The 14480-nt window shown below is 50.2% G+C and overlaps 1 protein-coding gene across 3 annotated transcripts in view; it reads left to right on the top strand.

Moving 5' to 3' along the window:
- LOC144946116 (fibulin-2-like) overlaps positions 1-14480 on the top strand; it is a 49734-nt gene that overhangs the window by 15704 nt on the left and 19550 nt on the right. For 2 of the 3 annotated variants that reach the window (XM_078874870.1, XM_078874868.1), the window contains exons 4-9: positions 950-1079; positions 1729-1954; positions 6908-7009; positions 9221-9292; positions 10722-10820; positions 12071-12211. In XM_078874870.1, the coding sequence (XP_078730996.1) occupies positions 950-1079; positions 1729-1954; positions 6908-7009; positions 9221-9292; positions 10722-10820; positions 12071-12211 (770 nt within the window). The remainder of the gene's footprint in view (positions 1-949; positions 1080-1728; positions 1955-6907; positions 7010-9220; positions 9293-10721; positions 10821-12070; positions 12212-14480) is intronic. The other variant, XM_078874869.1, reaches the window with a different exon arrangement.

Raw genomic sequence — 14480 nt, 5'->3', positions numbered from 1 at the left:
GCACGGAGGATGTGCAAGCAGGCGGTGTCATTTGATTGCAGGGGAAAAGGCCGTAATATCTCCCCCAATATATTGCTATGAAAAAAATTGTTATGCTATGTAAATACAAAAACAACAATTTGCTAAACCTTGGCCACAATATCTGGACTTGTCTTCATGTAAATAAATGCATAGATTTCTGTTAATGTGATTGTGGTTGTTCTTTATTAATCCCTAATCTCTGCCATTACATACAATTAAACAATAAATGGTAAAAAAAAAAGTAAAAACAGAGCAATTTAATACAATACACTATTAGACATTATTGTAAAAAAAAACAAGTCCATCCTGTGTGTTAGTGAATTTTTAAATATTTTAGGCAGGAAATTAGTTTTCAAATTTAGATATTTTTTTATGGGTTGGGACACCCTGGAAGATTTGGTCCCCCCCCCCTCCAATGTTGACTCCATGGCTACGTCCTTCGCTCGTGGCCAGCTCCAGATGCTGCCGCCCGTCGCTTCGTAAGGCGGGTAACCGCGCGGTGTCTACACTTCGTAGGGCTCGGCACAGTGACGTGCTGCGATTGTAATTCCAAGGACGCAGTGATTGATGACGCCAGCAGAGGTGATAAAAATTGGACGGCTGTTGCTGCTGTGATGATGATGATATACGTGTTATTAATGATGGTGATGCAGACGATGCTGATGATGTGGACAGTGCTGCTGCTGCTACTTATCACGGTGCCGATGTGCTATTGATGCTGCAACCAATGATGATGAACGTGCAGAGAGTGCTATTGGTGATGGTGATACTGATGCAAGCCACCCTATTGATGGTGACGACGCAGCTACTGCTGTTTCTATTGCTGCATATAACGTTGCTGATGCTGTTGTTGATGATACTGCTGTTACTGCTGCTGCTGATGATACTGCTGTTGCTGCTGCTGCTGATGATGATGATATGGTTGCAGGATCACGCAGGAGCAGTGCTGCCTTGCTGCTGTGCAGGAGTCGCAGTGCGGAGCGGGGATCTCTGTGGCCAAGAGGAGCGGCTTCTGCACCGCTGAACCTTTGGATCAGTGTGGGGCCGTGCATTATAAGGTGTTACAGCCTTAATCATTATCATCATCAGTAGCGTGTCTGCATCATCATCGTCACCACCACTACATCATCATCATCATCACCATTATGACCTCCACAACTTCTTCAAAAACTCAACGCATGTTTCCAGGTAGTGGCCTTCCTTCATAGGCTATGGTTATGAAGAAGGACCATTGCCCGAAACGTCAGCTCTTTCACGTACTTCCTCTTTGGGACAGCGCCGTTCACGTGATGTGTTGAGTTCGTATCGTTCGGGGGGGCTTGTGCACCACCCTGAATGCAGCATGCAAGACACAAATGCGCTCAGTGCACGTGCTGGGTCAACGTGCCTCCGTGTCGCTGCTGCTGCGCACAGGAGGAGCGCTGCGCCTCTGTTGTGAGGGCAGCGATCATGTCGGCAGTGGCGAGAGATGAATTCACGCGTGTGTCTCTGCTGCCGCTGCTACTTCTGCCACTGTCACCACTGCCTCTGCCGCTGCTTTTGATGTCCCTGCCACTGCCCACGCTGCTACTGCCGCTGCTGCCACCACCACTGCCTCTGCTGCCCCTGCCGCTGCTGCTACTTCTGCTACTGCCTCTGCTGCCCCTGCCCCCGCTGCCCCCGCTACTTCTGCCCCCTTTTGCCGCTGCTGCTGCCGCTATCGAGCAGCAGTGCTGCGAGTGCTGCTCGCTGGGCCTGCGGGCCAGGCGACGGGGCCGCGGCTGCGAGGCGTCGCTGGGCTCCCTGGGCTCCCTGGGCTCCCTGGGTTCGCTGTGCGCGCTCGTTATGCGCAGCTGCTGCCAGGAGCCCGAGACGGCGGCGGCGGTGGTGACGACGGCCCGGGCGGCGGCTCTCGGGACCCAGATGTCCGTCGGTCCGGCGCTCAGCACCGCCGGTGAACTATTGACCTTTTTGTTGTTGTTGTTTGCTTCGTTTTATTTACGAGTTTGCCAGGTGTTAAGGGCCCCGCTGAGCTGCGTGGCACTTTTTTTGTGGGAAGCCACCTGGCCATCGCAAATGATGGCTCAAAACGAAGTGGGTTTATCGTCACGCGGCAACACAAACACTCTGAACGCGTGAGTTTCGATTCTAAATGTGGAGGGGAAAAAACCGGAGGACCCGGAAAAAAATCCACGCAAACTCCAAATGGGGAGGCGTAAGGGTCTGGATCGAACCCCCGACCTCCTGAATACCCCCTGATTAGCACGCGCGCTGGCTACGTACGGTGCGAAAGAAGTTACACATTCATCCATCTGGCCATCGCGAGCCACAACGCGTGGCCGCACGGTTACACGCAAGGAGCGTGAATCACGAGCGGCGGGGAATGCCTCGCAGGAACGTGGCCAAGGGGACATTGTGTTGCAGCGATCGCACCCGGTATTACTTTTAGTTAACCACTTATCTCTGATACTGACTAATACTTGCTAGAATAAAGACACTTCCTAATAATGATGTTCATCTCGTGTGCCGTGTTCCCCAGCCAATGTCCCACCTGGCCATCGCAACATTGGCTGGGGAACGGATGGAACGCCGTGATCGTTACCGTCCGTCCTTACCCATAATTAATGCCCTCCGTGCATTGGCACGATCGGAATTTGTTTCCAGATCCAATTTTTTTTCTGCCGCAACTATGAATTACCGCGCGGTTGTCGTAGGGTATGAATTTAACAACAACAAGAACAGCAGAACGGACACATTGCAGGCACCCGTGCAGAGGCACAAACGCGCATTTGGTGGCTGAGATGAACGCAGCTCGTAGTAGGGTCCCTTCGACGGGTGAGTCGTTTCGATTTAAAGCTTTCGTGACTGCAGGGATTCATCTTCTTGGTTCTTTCGGTAAAGTCACGTAGAAGGAAAATAAAAAAATAATAAAAATAAAACATAATAAAATAATTCTCACGACGTTTCGGCCACAACGCAAGCAGCCGTCTTCAGACTCTGCCTTCTCGACAGACCTGTTCTCCACCTGAAGACGGCTGCTTGCGTTGGGGCCGAAACGTCGTGAGAATTATTTTATTATGTTTTATTTTTATTATTTTATTATTTTCCTTCTACGTGACTTTACCGAAAGAACCAAGAAGGGTGAGTCGTTGCTTGCTCTGGCTGGTAGGTCCTGAGCGTTCGGGTCCAGTTACATCCAAGGGACGCTGCTGTTGCTGCTGCTCCTGCCACGGTGATTAAACAGTTAGCACACTTGCCCTTGATGGGCAATTTAGAGGTCGCAGGTTCAATTCCATCTCCAGGCATGGATGGTTGAACCAATTGAGCAAGCTTCTTAAATCCCTCCAACTTTGTCCATCCAGCAGAATAAATAAACTAAACTATATATGTTGTATTTGATCAGGTAAGGCCCACTGAGCTATATAGTTAAGCGACGTGGTCACAAATGATAGCTCAACGAAGTGGCTTATCAGGTGCAAATTAATAGCAGCCAGATACTCTTAACTCATGTTTCTAAATGTGGAGGAAAAAAACAAAAATCCACGTGACCACGGGGAGAGAGAGACACGCAAACTCCAAATATGCAGGCGCCAGGGTCGGAGTCGAACCCACGTGACCGCCTGCATACCCGGCGAGGTAGTTAACATCTCGTCAACGTGGTCACAAGTCTTCTCCCTACTCAAAAGAGCATTGGGCGGTGCTCATCTCCGCTGGTGGAAATTCCGCATTCGCATGGCAAGGGGAAGAACTGGTGGTACTCATTGAATGATTGGTATTCTACTCCCCAACTGTAATTGCTCTACGAGTATGAAATCGTCAAACTCTCTCTTCCTCCCATCTCTCGAGACGCACGTGTTGTTCTTTCCACGTGCGCGGCGTCGTGTGGGCGCAGTCGCGTCGGGAGCTGCGTTGCACGTACAAATTGCAGATTCATTTTCAACGTAACCAACACGTGGTGGGCTGCAAGGATTGGGCCGAGTCCATCCACCCCCACCCCCCCCCCCGGCATGAGACCTCGAAAACTTGACAACCAACTCGACTTTGCCGGAGCAGCAAACGCACCGCGTTGCGCGCATCCCGAAACCGACGGCCTTGACGGATAATTCTCTTCGCTGCCCGCGTTGCGAATCTTCAACCGCTCTTTCATTCCCTGCGGTGTGGGGTGGTGAGGTAGGACGGGCGGGGAGGGGGGGGGTTGGTGGGGGCATTAAACGGACCCCTCCGTCTCGCTCGCCCCCCTCCCCTCGATCTGCACCCACCGTACGTATGCGTACATCGAACTTCTTCCGCGCCGTACGTAGCCAACCGTTGCTTTATCGGGGGTGCGGGGTGAAGGACTCAAAATGAAATGCAAAAAAGGAGTTCTAAAGAAATAGATTTTCAATCTTACATTTTTAAAGTGGCTCCGTACGGTGCAAAAAAGAAGTTCAACATTCGTACTCAAATCGCGTGATGATGCTGGATGTAATTACCAGCGAAACGTCGTACTACTCAGATTGTTAGTCTTGTGGATTTACTCTCCAACACACCGGTGTGCTGAAGTAGTAAACTAATTGGCGTTTTGTTTACGTGACAAATCCCTTACTGATTGGCTGTGTAGGGTGGTGGAGGGTTACGACACATTAATACTTACGCGATCTCACCTTTAAAACCTTTATTATGAGTAATATTTGGTCGCGAAAGCCTGCTACGCGTTACGCATTCGTACGAGCATGAATGGCGCCATCGGCTTCCTGTGAGTCGTCCGACGCACCTCCGTGCCGCGCACATCAACCGCGAGGCACCACGGGCGGTGCAACGATCAGGCTGGGCTAGCCCAGCGTGCCACACTCGCGTGCACCACCTTCCAATGCAGCAGCAGCGTCAGCGGCATCAGCGGCATCAGCGGCATCAGCAGCATCAGTAGCATTAGCAGCATCAGCAGCGTCAGTAGCATCAGCGGCATCAGCGGCATCAGCAGCATCAGTAGCATCAGCAGCGTCAGCAGCATCAGTAGCATCAGCGGCATCAGCGGCATCAGTAGCATTAGCAGCATCAGCAGCGTCAGTAGCATCAGCGGCATCAGCGGCATCAGCAGCATCAGTAGCATCAGCGGCATCAGCAGCATCAGTAGCATCAGCAGCGTCAGCAGCATCAGTAGCATCAGCGGCATCAGCAGCATCAGTAGCATTAGCAGCATCAGCAGCGTCAGTAGCATCAGCGGCATCAGCGGCATCAGCAGCATCAGTAGCATCAGCAGCGTCAGCAGCATCACCAGCATCAGCGGCATCAGCAGCATCAGTAGCATTAGCAGCATCAGCAGCGTCAGTAGCATCAGCGGCATCAGCGGCATCAGCGGCATCAGCAGCATCAGTAGCATTAGCAGCATCAGCAGCGTCAGTAGCATTAGCAGCACAAGCAGCGTCAGTAGCATCAGCGGCATCAGCGGCATCAGCAGCATCAGTAGCATCAGCAGCGTCAGCAGCATCAGTAGCATCAGCGGCATCAGCGGCACCAGCATCGTCAGTAGCATCAGCAGCATCAGCAGCATCAGCAAGGGTCAGCAGCGTCAGCAGCCACTCACATCCAGTCGTGTTATTTAATTTTAGTTTTTCGACTTTTGGCGTCCCACGCCTCTTGCGGCACCCACTGGTAGTCGGAGTTGTAGTACCATGGGTGGAAAAACCCCGACTTTTCCAGCGGCAGGCATCGGGTTTTTTCTTTAATACAATTAAACCCGATTTCGGGGAATTAAAACCTGGTTTAATGAATACGAAACTCGGATCCAAGGCTTAGGCTGCTTCCTCGTCGGTGCTGCGATCATCGTACTCGGGGGGCCGTCGGGCACGGGGTAGTCGTAGAATGCGGCGGGCAGGTTGGTCTTGATGAACACGAGCTTCTCCACAATCGTGGGCGCCAGTGAGTTCCTTGGCTTGGAATGGATGAAGCCCATCGTTGAGAAGTGCGGTTCTGCAATTAGAACCAATTCAACCGGATTTCTCCCAATCTCAGATGATCGGGTTTAAAATAAAAAGACAATTAAACCCGATTGTAAAAAACCCGACTGTGCCACCCTTGAGGCGTACACCGTGGTTGTTGTAAGGACACCTCCAACAAGCATTGCTCTTTTTAGTACCCTACAGGAATTTGGTTTAGTCAACGGAGATAGAAATCTATATTTGAATGCAGAGCAAAGGAATTTACAAAAAAACATTATATTCGTATTTATTTAGGGGGGACATGATTGCCAATTGGTGTACACGTAAGACGGTCGTGAGTGATGAGTATTGTATGTAAATTATAACGATATTCTATGCAAGGTCTAGAATGCTCACGTTTGGCTTGAATATAGGCGATTATAAACTTATATTTAAAACAAGGAAAAAACATCGCATTTAAGCCTCCCAGAGATTAGAACGCACAGTTCAGTATTGGACGTACACGCAGGGCAGGGTCGACCCTAAGTTCGATGTCCGCTGTGAGTCTCGAGCCCAATGAAAATATAAAGGTAAAGGTGCATCCCTGCGCATCCTTGCTCATGGCCCTGCTGGCAAGGAGGGAGGGCCTCTACATGGAGTTTTCGTGTGACTCTCTCTCTCCCCGTGGTCGCGTGGATTTGTCTCCGGGTCCACCGGGTTTCCCCCCCTCCACATTTAAACTCAACACCACACGTTTGGAGTATTTTGGCTGCTATAAATGTCCACGTTGATCATAAGCCACTTCGTTGAGCCTTCATTGGTGATAGCCAAGGTGGCATCTGAAAAAAGAGCCGTACGATAGCTCAGTGGGCCTTACCTGGTTAAATAAAATAAAATGTTGAGCAGAGAATTTGACCCTCCCTGTGACTGACATCCAGTGCTGTAGCCCTCTTTTGTCCACGCCTCCTTGTCCACGTCTCCCGTGTCCACGTCTTCTTGTCGTCTGACAGCCCCCAGGGTCACGCTGGAGCCAATGGACGGCAGCGCTGAAACGTTGGATGGGAGCGCGGAGGCAATGGAGCCCGGGGCCACGGTTCCCAGCCACAGCATCGGTGAGGTCAAGAGGTTTTGTGGCCTCGAGCCGTCGATGAACAACAAAAGGAGTCGTATACCCCTCCCTCATTTAGATATTTTTTTTGTTGGGGCAGGTGCCGTAGCAAACACCTATTAACCGACCACGTGGCTTCTTAGTCAGCAGTAGAGCGAGCAATCGGAAAGCTGCGAATTCAAATCCTGGTGCTGGGATCGACTGAACCCATCATCCCACCGGGGTCGGTAAAGTGGGTACCACTTTGAGGGGAAGTCCAAAAGTGATTGTCCTATGGATAGACTCACCCTCGTCACGGGAATATGCAATTTCCACCACCAAGCTCAGGAATGAGCACCATCTCAATGCTCATTGGCGCAAGACATCACTGTTAAACATTTTTTATGACACTGGCCTGGTACAGGCGGAGCTTTATCCGCCCATACTGGTCATCCATGAAAAATAGCCCCGTGGCTCATCCGACTCATCCAGTCTAAATAAAGATGATGATTCTGTTATGAGCAGCAACCAGGCCCGGCTGCCTTTACCTTCGCAGCGCTGATGTTCATGCACCGCAGTGAATGCCAAATCTGAGGCTTCGTCAACCTAGAGGGGAAGCCGTTTTATCGGAGCAACCCGAAGAGCGACCCTCCCTTTGGCGGCAGAGGTCGCAAACGGGGTTTGATTCCTTACCCGTACCCGTACCCGGCCACAGCAGGGTCGAAAACGGGTACCTGTACCCTACCCGATACCTGGCTACCCGTACCCGGCCGGGTATAGGGTAGGGTACGGGTACGAGTACCCGATTGCGACCTCTGGGATGAAGCCATGTTGCAGGCACGGGTGGGTTGATTCTAGGATCTTGAATTATGAGAAGAGACAAGACGTTGGGAAATGAGTGACAAACGGTTACTCACCGGTGACTCACGGCCTACCCGTACCCGTACCCGGCCGCACCAGGGTCGCAAACGGCTACCCGTACCCGGCCGGGTACGGGTATCGTGTAGGGTACGGGTATCGGGTACCCGGTTGCGACCTCTGTTTGGCGGGCACCCGATGCAGGAGCTGGCTCCTGGGTTCAAGGTCGCCACCTGCTGGCTCTGCAGGGTACGGCAAGTCCTGTCGCGAACAGGGCCGTTTCGTGTCCACCGGTGCTGCAATCTGTGTTCTCCTGTTTCTTGCCACCAATGTGACTGTGAACGGAGCGGGGCAAAACATCCCAACATAGGACCGCAGAACTTGGGCAATTGACGGGTTTGGCTCTGGCCGTGTTCCCCACTCTAGTCCGATGTCCCGCTCCTCTGCGAAAACTGCGCGCGAGAAAGTGGACAGCGTTGTGAGATGCAGTGGGCACGAGCGATGCGATCTAGAATAAAACGCGATTATATTTAAGGGACGCAATGATTTTAATGTATTCGATTGCAGTTGTATGTGTTTTGTGAAAAACGATGTTGCTCAATGTGACGACATTTTGATTTGAATGAGCCGAGTCATTTCATACTTTGGGTTTCTATCCATACGTGGTTGTAACTGATGCAAAACTCCAAATGTATTTACTATATACATTACTAATTCATAGTGATAATGTACATTTTTTATCGGTAAACCAGCCGAAGGTACAAATGGATTCTTACGCAGCAAAAAAAACCTATTGCTTGCCACATTATACTTCTCACTTAAGGACATCATTGAACGCTTTTGGGGCAACGTTGCAAAATAGTTTTTTGTTAAACATTTGGACTGAACAATATTATTGAACTCCGCGCACGCTTGTCCACGCATTGACGACGGGAAGCTGCGTCGCGTTGTTTCCTTGTTTGTTGGCTCGCTCCGCGTGCCGCCGCCAACTTCGCCCTCCGCTCCATCCCGCGTCGAATGTTTGTCTCATCGGCAGAGGTGTGGACTCGAGTCATGTGACTTGGACTCGAGTCAGACTCGAGTCATGAATTTGATGACTTGCGACTCGACTTGGACTTGCATAACAATGACTTTGTCCCACCTCTGAGATGTGGACTCGAGTCATGTGACTTGGACTCGAGTCAGACTCGAGTCATGAATTTGATGACTTGCGACTCGACTTGGACTTGCATAACAATGACTTTGTCCCACCTATGAGATGTGGACTCGAGTCATGTGACTTGGACTCGAGTCAGACTCGAGTCATGAATTTGATGACTTGCGACTCGACTTGGACTTGCATAACAATGACTTTGTCCCACCTCTGCTCATCGGGCAGCAGCAGCAGCAGCAGCGGACGTGGAGGCGTTCAGTGGCGAAGAGGACGCGGCCGCAACGGAACTCTGCCAAGGTCACGCGCTGCTCGAGCCCTCGTCACCCACGGCGCGTTTCGCGGCGCGCCGTCGTGTTTTCCCGTCAGCATTTCGGGGGCGCTTTAAAAACGCGAAGATGAAAAGGCAGGAAGGTTCAGTGCAATTCGTGTGGTTGCGCACGTACGTACATTGAACTTATTTTGCACCGTACGTAGCCGACCGCGCTAATTGGAGTTTGCGGGGGAAGGACAGCAAACTAAACACAAAAAGCAGTTGTAGATCAATGAAGAATTTAAAGCGCATAGCTCCAGTGGTGTACAAATAGCTGACGGAAGAGCGTTCCAGACGGCCGCAGAAGCGCGTCTGAAAGCGTGCGATGCGGTGACCGTCTTTGATCGATGAAGAAGGGTTCATTGCCCAAACGTCGCAAATTATAGAAATGTTTTTGAAGTTCACGGTGTTATTGACGAGTAAGGGCTCAGTAATAAGACAGTACGAGTGATGATGATCGTCATTGTTATGATGACCGTGATATTTTACATCATGGTTTTCTCGAGCATAAGCGGCCAGCAACAGACAGCACTTGTGTAAGAGATAAGAGTCGATAATTGTATTCAATTAAGCGAGGTTTTACGAACTTGGTCAAGGAGACGATGGGAGGGAATTACATTTTTCTTCTCTTTTTAGCACAGGCCAATCAGCCCAACATGCTCAGCGACCAGCAGCTGACAGCGCTCTTGTCATAAAAAAGCAATAATTTACTTATCACGTTTCTTGCATTCTGGGTAAGGTTATGATGACTTGGCGACGGAGATGATAGTGAGAGGGAATTCTATAGTGGAGCAGTGCCTTGGTTAAGGCGCCATGTAAATTAAAATAAGATAAGAGGGAAGAAGTCGTGATCGAACACCTTTGGCGTCACATAGAGAGCGCGAATGAACTGGACAAAGCCGACGTGAATTTCGACTGCACGATGCACTCGGCACTCGACATTTAGAATCAACGTGCGCTCAGAGCTTTTGGCTGCGACGCATTTCCGCACGACGATGAACCACCTCGTTGACCTGTCATTTGTGACATCCAGGTCGCTTCTGAACAAGAACTGGATAGCTCAGTGAGCCTTGCACATGGTCAAATAAAATAAGATACAAACTTTAGTGCGTAATTCGCCATGTGCTCGGTACATCGCATAAACCGGAACAAAGGAAGGTGGCATAGAAACTAGCAGTAAGTTGTAAATATTGACTTAACGCTTTCGTGACTGCAGGAATTCATATTCGTGGGTCTTTCTGATGACGACCGCTTGCTTTGCGATCGAAACGTCATAGTCTTTTGCGATTTTTTTGCGATTTTCTTTGAACCTATCGACGTGACCTTACCGAAACACCCAAGCATATAAATAGTTAATAGTTTTAAAATAAGTTTAACCCATCCCACCACCCCCCCCTCCACTTGCGTGCATACCAGGAGGTGCTTGCGCCCAGCTGTGCCACGCGACGGAGCAAGGCACCGTCTGCACTTGCAACGCAGGCTTCCGCGAGCGAGGCCCAGGGGATGCTTGTGCCGGTGGGCACCGCAGCGGCGCGCCGTTTACTCGGCTAGGGACACGGACGCGCGCACGTGCGGTCAACACGGGGCCTGACGCTTCGCTATAGACGTCTTGGTTCACGGTGGCGAGGTGTTAGCTATCTCGCCTGGTGCACAGGAGGTCGTGGGTTCTATCCCGACCTTGACGCCTGTATGCTTGGGGTTTGCGTGGTGTCTCTCTCCCCGTGGTCGTGTGGATTTTGCTTGGGGTTCTTCGGTTTCTCCCCCCGCCCCCCCCCCCCCCCCGCATGGGTTTAGATGATTTGGCTGTGATTCGTTTCCACGTGATATGCCACTTCGTTGAGCTATCATTTGTGGCCAGGTCGCTTCTGAAAAAGAGCTACATAGCTCAGTGGGCCTTACTTGGTAAAATAAAGAGTAGTGTAAGTTTAAATCGTTTAGTTTGATTTCGTATTTGAACATCTTTTACACCTCCTGTATTCTCGGCAGAATGGGTAACTCTGATTTGTTTTCCATCATGTCAATTCTAATCTACGTATAGTCTTAACAAATATTAGCAAAGCTCCGTTTCTGTGTCTCCACGCATAGACACAAACGTGTTTTAGTCTATCACTCTCATGGCTTTCTACAGCATGATCTTAGCAGATTATCTCAGCGAATGGTGGCACGGTAATCATCATTTAAAAAAAATAATGTCATAGTTCAGCGCTCGTTTATGTATGTGTGTGTGTTGAACTTCTTTTGCACCGTACGTAGCCAACCGTGCTAATTGGAGGTTCGGGGAAAGGACAGCAAACTAAACACAAAAATAAGTTCTTAACAAATTAGTTTTCAATTTAAATTTGTGCCCAGCTGTGCATGGCTCCAGTGGCTTCCTAGATAGGTATTTATTTAAAGACGGTCACTGCATCGAGTGCTTTCAGATTGGCTTCTGCAGCCGTCTGGAACGCTCTTCTTTCCGATATAAGGAAGCTCCCTTTAAATCTAGATTGACAACTCATTTCTTGAAAATAGTATTTTTTGGTGTTCAGTTCGTCGTCCTTTCCTCCCGCACCTCCGAGTAGCACGTTTGGCTACGTACGGTGCAAAAGAAGTCCAACATGCATATATACACGGTGCACTTTAGCGCAGGTGCAACCATCGATGTAGGGCAATCGCTAAGACGGGCATGGCACGAGGCTTGCGATGCGACCGAGCGATAACGCTGACAGAGCACCGCACGCTCGGACCTCTCTCCCCCCATCTCTCTCCCCTCTCTTTGTTCCCAGACATTGATGAATGCGAGAGCGGCGCTCACAACTGCTCCGAGGGCCAGGAATGCAGAAACACTTGGGGCTCCTTCGTTTGCTCCGAGGCCGACGAGAGCTGTCGCAGAGGCTTCGTCCGAAACCCGCGCGGACGCTGCGTCGGTACGACTCACGACGGACGGACAAACGGACTGGGTGGACAGACGGACGGACGGATGGATGGACAGACGGACAGCCAGGCTGTGACCGTTCGAAGAAGGCCCCTTGTAGCACGGCAGTGCAGCCAACTGCGATTAGCGCGAACCAACTAACTCAACGCACTCGTCCAGTGACACCTAAAGATAAGTATAAAGTATCAAGTATTAGCGCTTCTTCACAGCACATGGAGAGGCAGAGGAAGAAGACCATTGCCCGAAATGTCAGCTGTTATATGTGGGGGTTCCCCCCCCCCACCCCCCCATCATGAAGTGTTATTGACGAATGTGTTGAGGCTTTTGTTGTTGTTGTTGTGCTTGTGCACTACTGCCAACACAGCGGCAGAAATTACCAATGGCGATGCACAAAGCCTGTAAAGTAGAGTTTCAAAACACATAGGGTGTAACTGGCATTGGCCAAGCATTACAATGATACAAAAAGTTAGCTGCTTGGCAGAAACCGTCCAGGAAGCGAGTAAATAGCAGTAATGTAGAAACTTAGTTTGCTTAACAAAATACAAAACTATGGAGAGACTTGTGGAAAATGTAACAATACAATGTCAGTCAGACAAAATGTTCACTATGAGTGTCCTATGGAGAGACTCGCGCCCACCATGGGAACGTGGAATTCCCACCACTGGCTCAGGGCAATTAGCATGCGACGACCACTCGTAGCGTAGACGTTTACAAACATAGTGGACGAGTGGCACGTGGTCACCACTCAACGTACCATTGGCATCATCTTCCAGAGCCACTACTTACCACTCGGCAAGGATGCCCTGCCCGCTCGCGAAGTTTCTGAAAACATCCCGTGAATGTAATGGCAAGACCGCAAAAAATACCGCAAAATAAATTGTGCGAAGACTGTAATCGGTGATTATGTATATACACATCTGTATAATAATAATAAGAGCACTTATGACCACCGCAATGAACAAATATGCGACATACATCAGCCGGGGGGGGGGGGGGGGGGGGACATTTACGTGCGTGGCGATAATGTTCAGGCAGCGTGGACATTCAAATGCCAAACAATTTTACGATGGCAATCAATCTCGCGTTCTTGTCGAGTCGCCCCTCGCGAAGTGCGGCTCATGTGGCCCACGAACAATCGCTTGGACGACACGGATACTCTCGACATCGCTCGTGATTTCGCGATTATTGTGATATCGCGATATCACGATACTCGGGATATTGCGATACTCGGGATATCGCGATACTCGGGATATCGCGATACTTGGGATATCGCGATACTCGGGATATCGCGATACTTGGGATATCGCGATATCACGATACTCGGGATATCACCATACTCGGGATATCGCGATACTTGGGATATCGCGATATCACGATACTCGGGATATCACCATACTCGGGATATCGCGATACTCGGGATATCGCGATACTTGGGATATCGCGATATCACCATACTCGGGATATCGCGATACTCGGGATGATCGCGATTTCACGATACTCGGGATATCGCGATGCTTGGGATATCGCGATACTTGGGATATCGCGATATCACGATACTCGCGATATCGTGATACTAGGGATGTCGCGATACTCGGGATGATCGCCAGTGCGGCGGTTACAACGAGCCGCGCAAAAGGGATGGAATGTTGAGCAAAGGTGCAGAGTCCTTAGGGTGGCTCTCTCTCGCCACCGCAGGCAGAACGGGCCTCCACCGCAGAGGGAGTTCAAGAGAGAGTGAGCCCTTCCTGCCCCAGCTCTGGAGCAGGGGGGTCGGCAGCCTGAGGTTCTTTAAGGACCGCTGTTTTGTGGCTCGCGACGCTATCATTGCAAAGTAACAACAACAACAAACACCCTCCGAATTCATTATCGATGAACGGCGGACGTCCAAAAAGCCCAACGGTGATTCGTAATTCGGCAATTGCGAATAATTGCGCGTGCGACCTTCTGAAAACATCGATCGCAAGACAACACGGTTTGACGTTAATAGCTAAGTACCCGTCTTGTATTTTTCGATTTAAAGCTTTCGTGACTGCAGGGATTCATCTTCTTGGTTCTTTCGGTAAAGTCGCGTGGAAGGGAGGTAATAAAATAATAAAAATAAAACATAATAAAATAATTCCCTTCTTGTATTCGCACGCATTATCGCGGCTCTTGAAAATAATTATTTACCAAATTTGAAGAAAACGGCTCCGCTTGTCATCTTGGTTTGCCGACCCCCCCTTGGCACTGGAGGGTTAAGCGTCGTCCTCGTCTCCGTATCT

The sequence above is a fragment of the Lampetra fluviatilis genome, chromosome 40 (genome assembly GCF_964198595.1).
Source record: "Lampetra fluviatilis chromosome 40, kcLamFluv1.1, whole genome shotgun sequence".
NCBI classification, from domain to species: domain Eukaryota; kingdom Metazoa; phylum Chordata; class Hyperoartia; order Petromyzontiformes; family Petromyzontidae; genus Lampetra; species Lampetra fluviatilis.
Note: the sequence above shows the minus strand (reverse complement) of the source record. Positions and strands in the feature narration are given on the sequence as shown.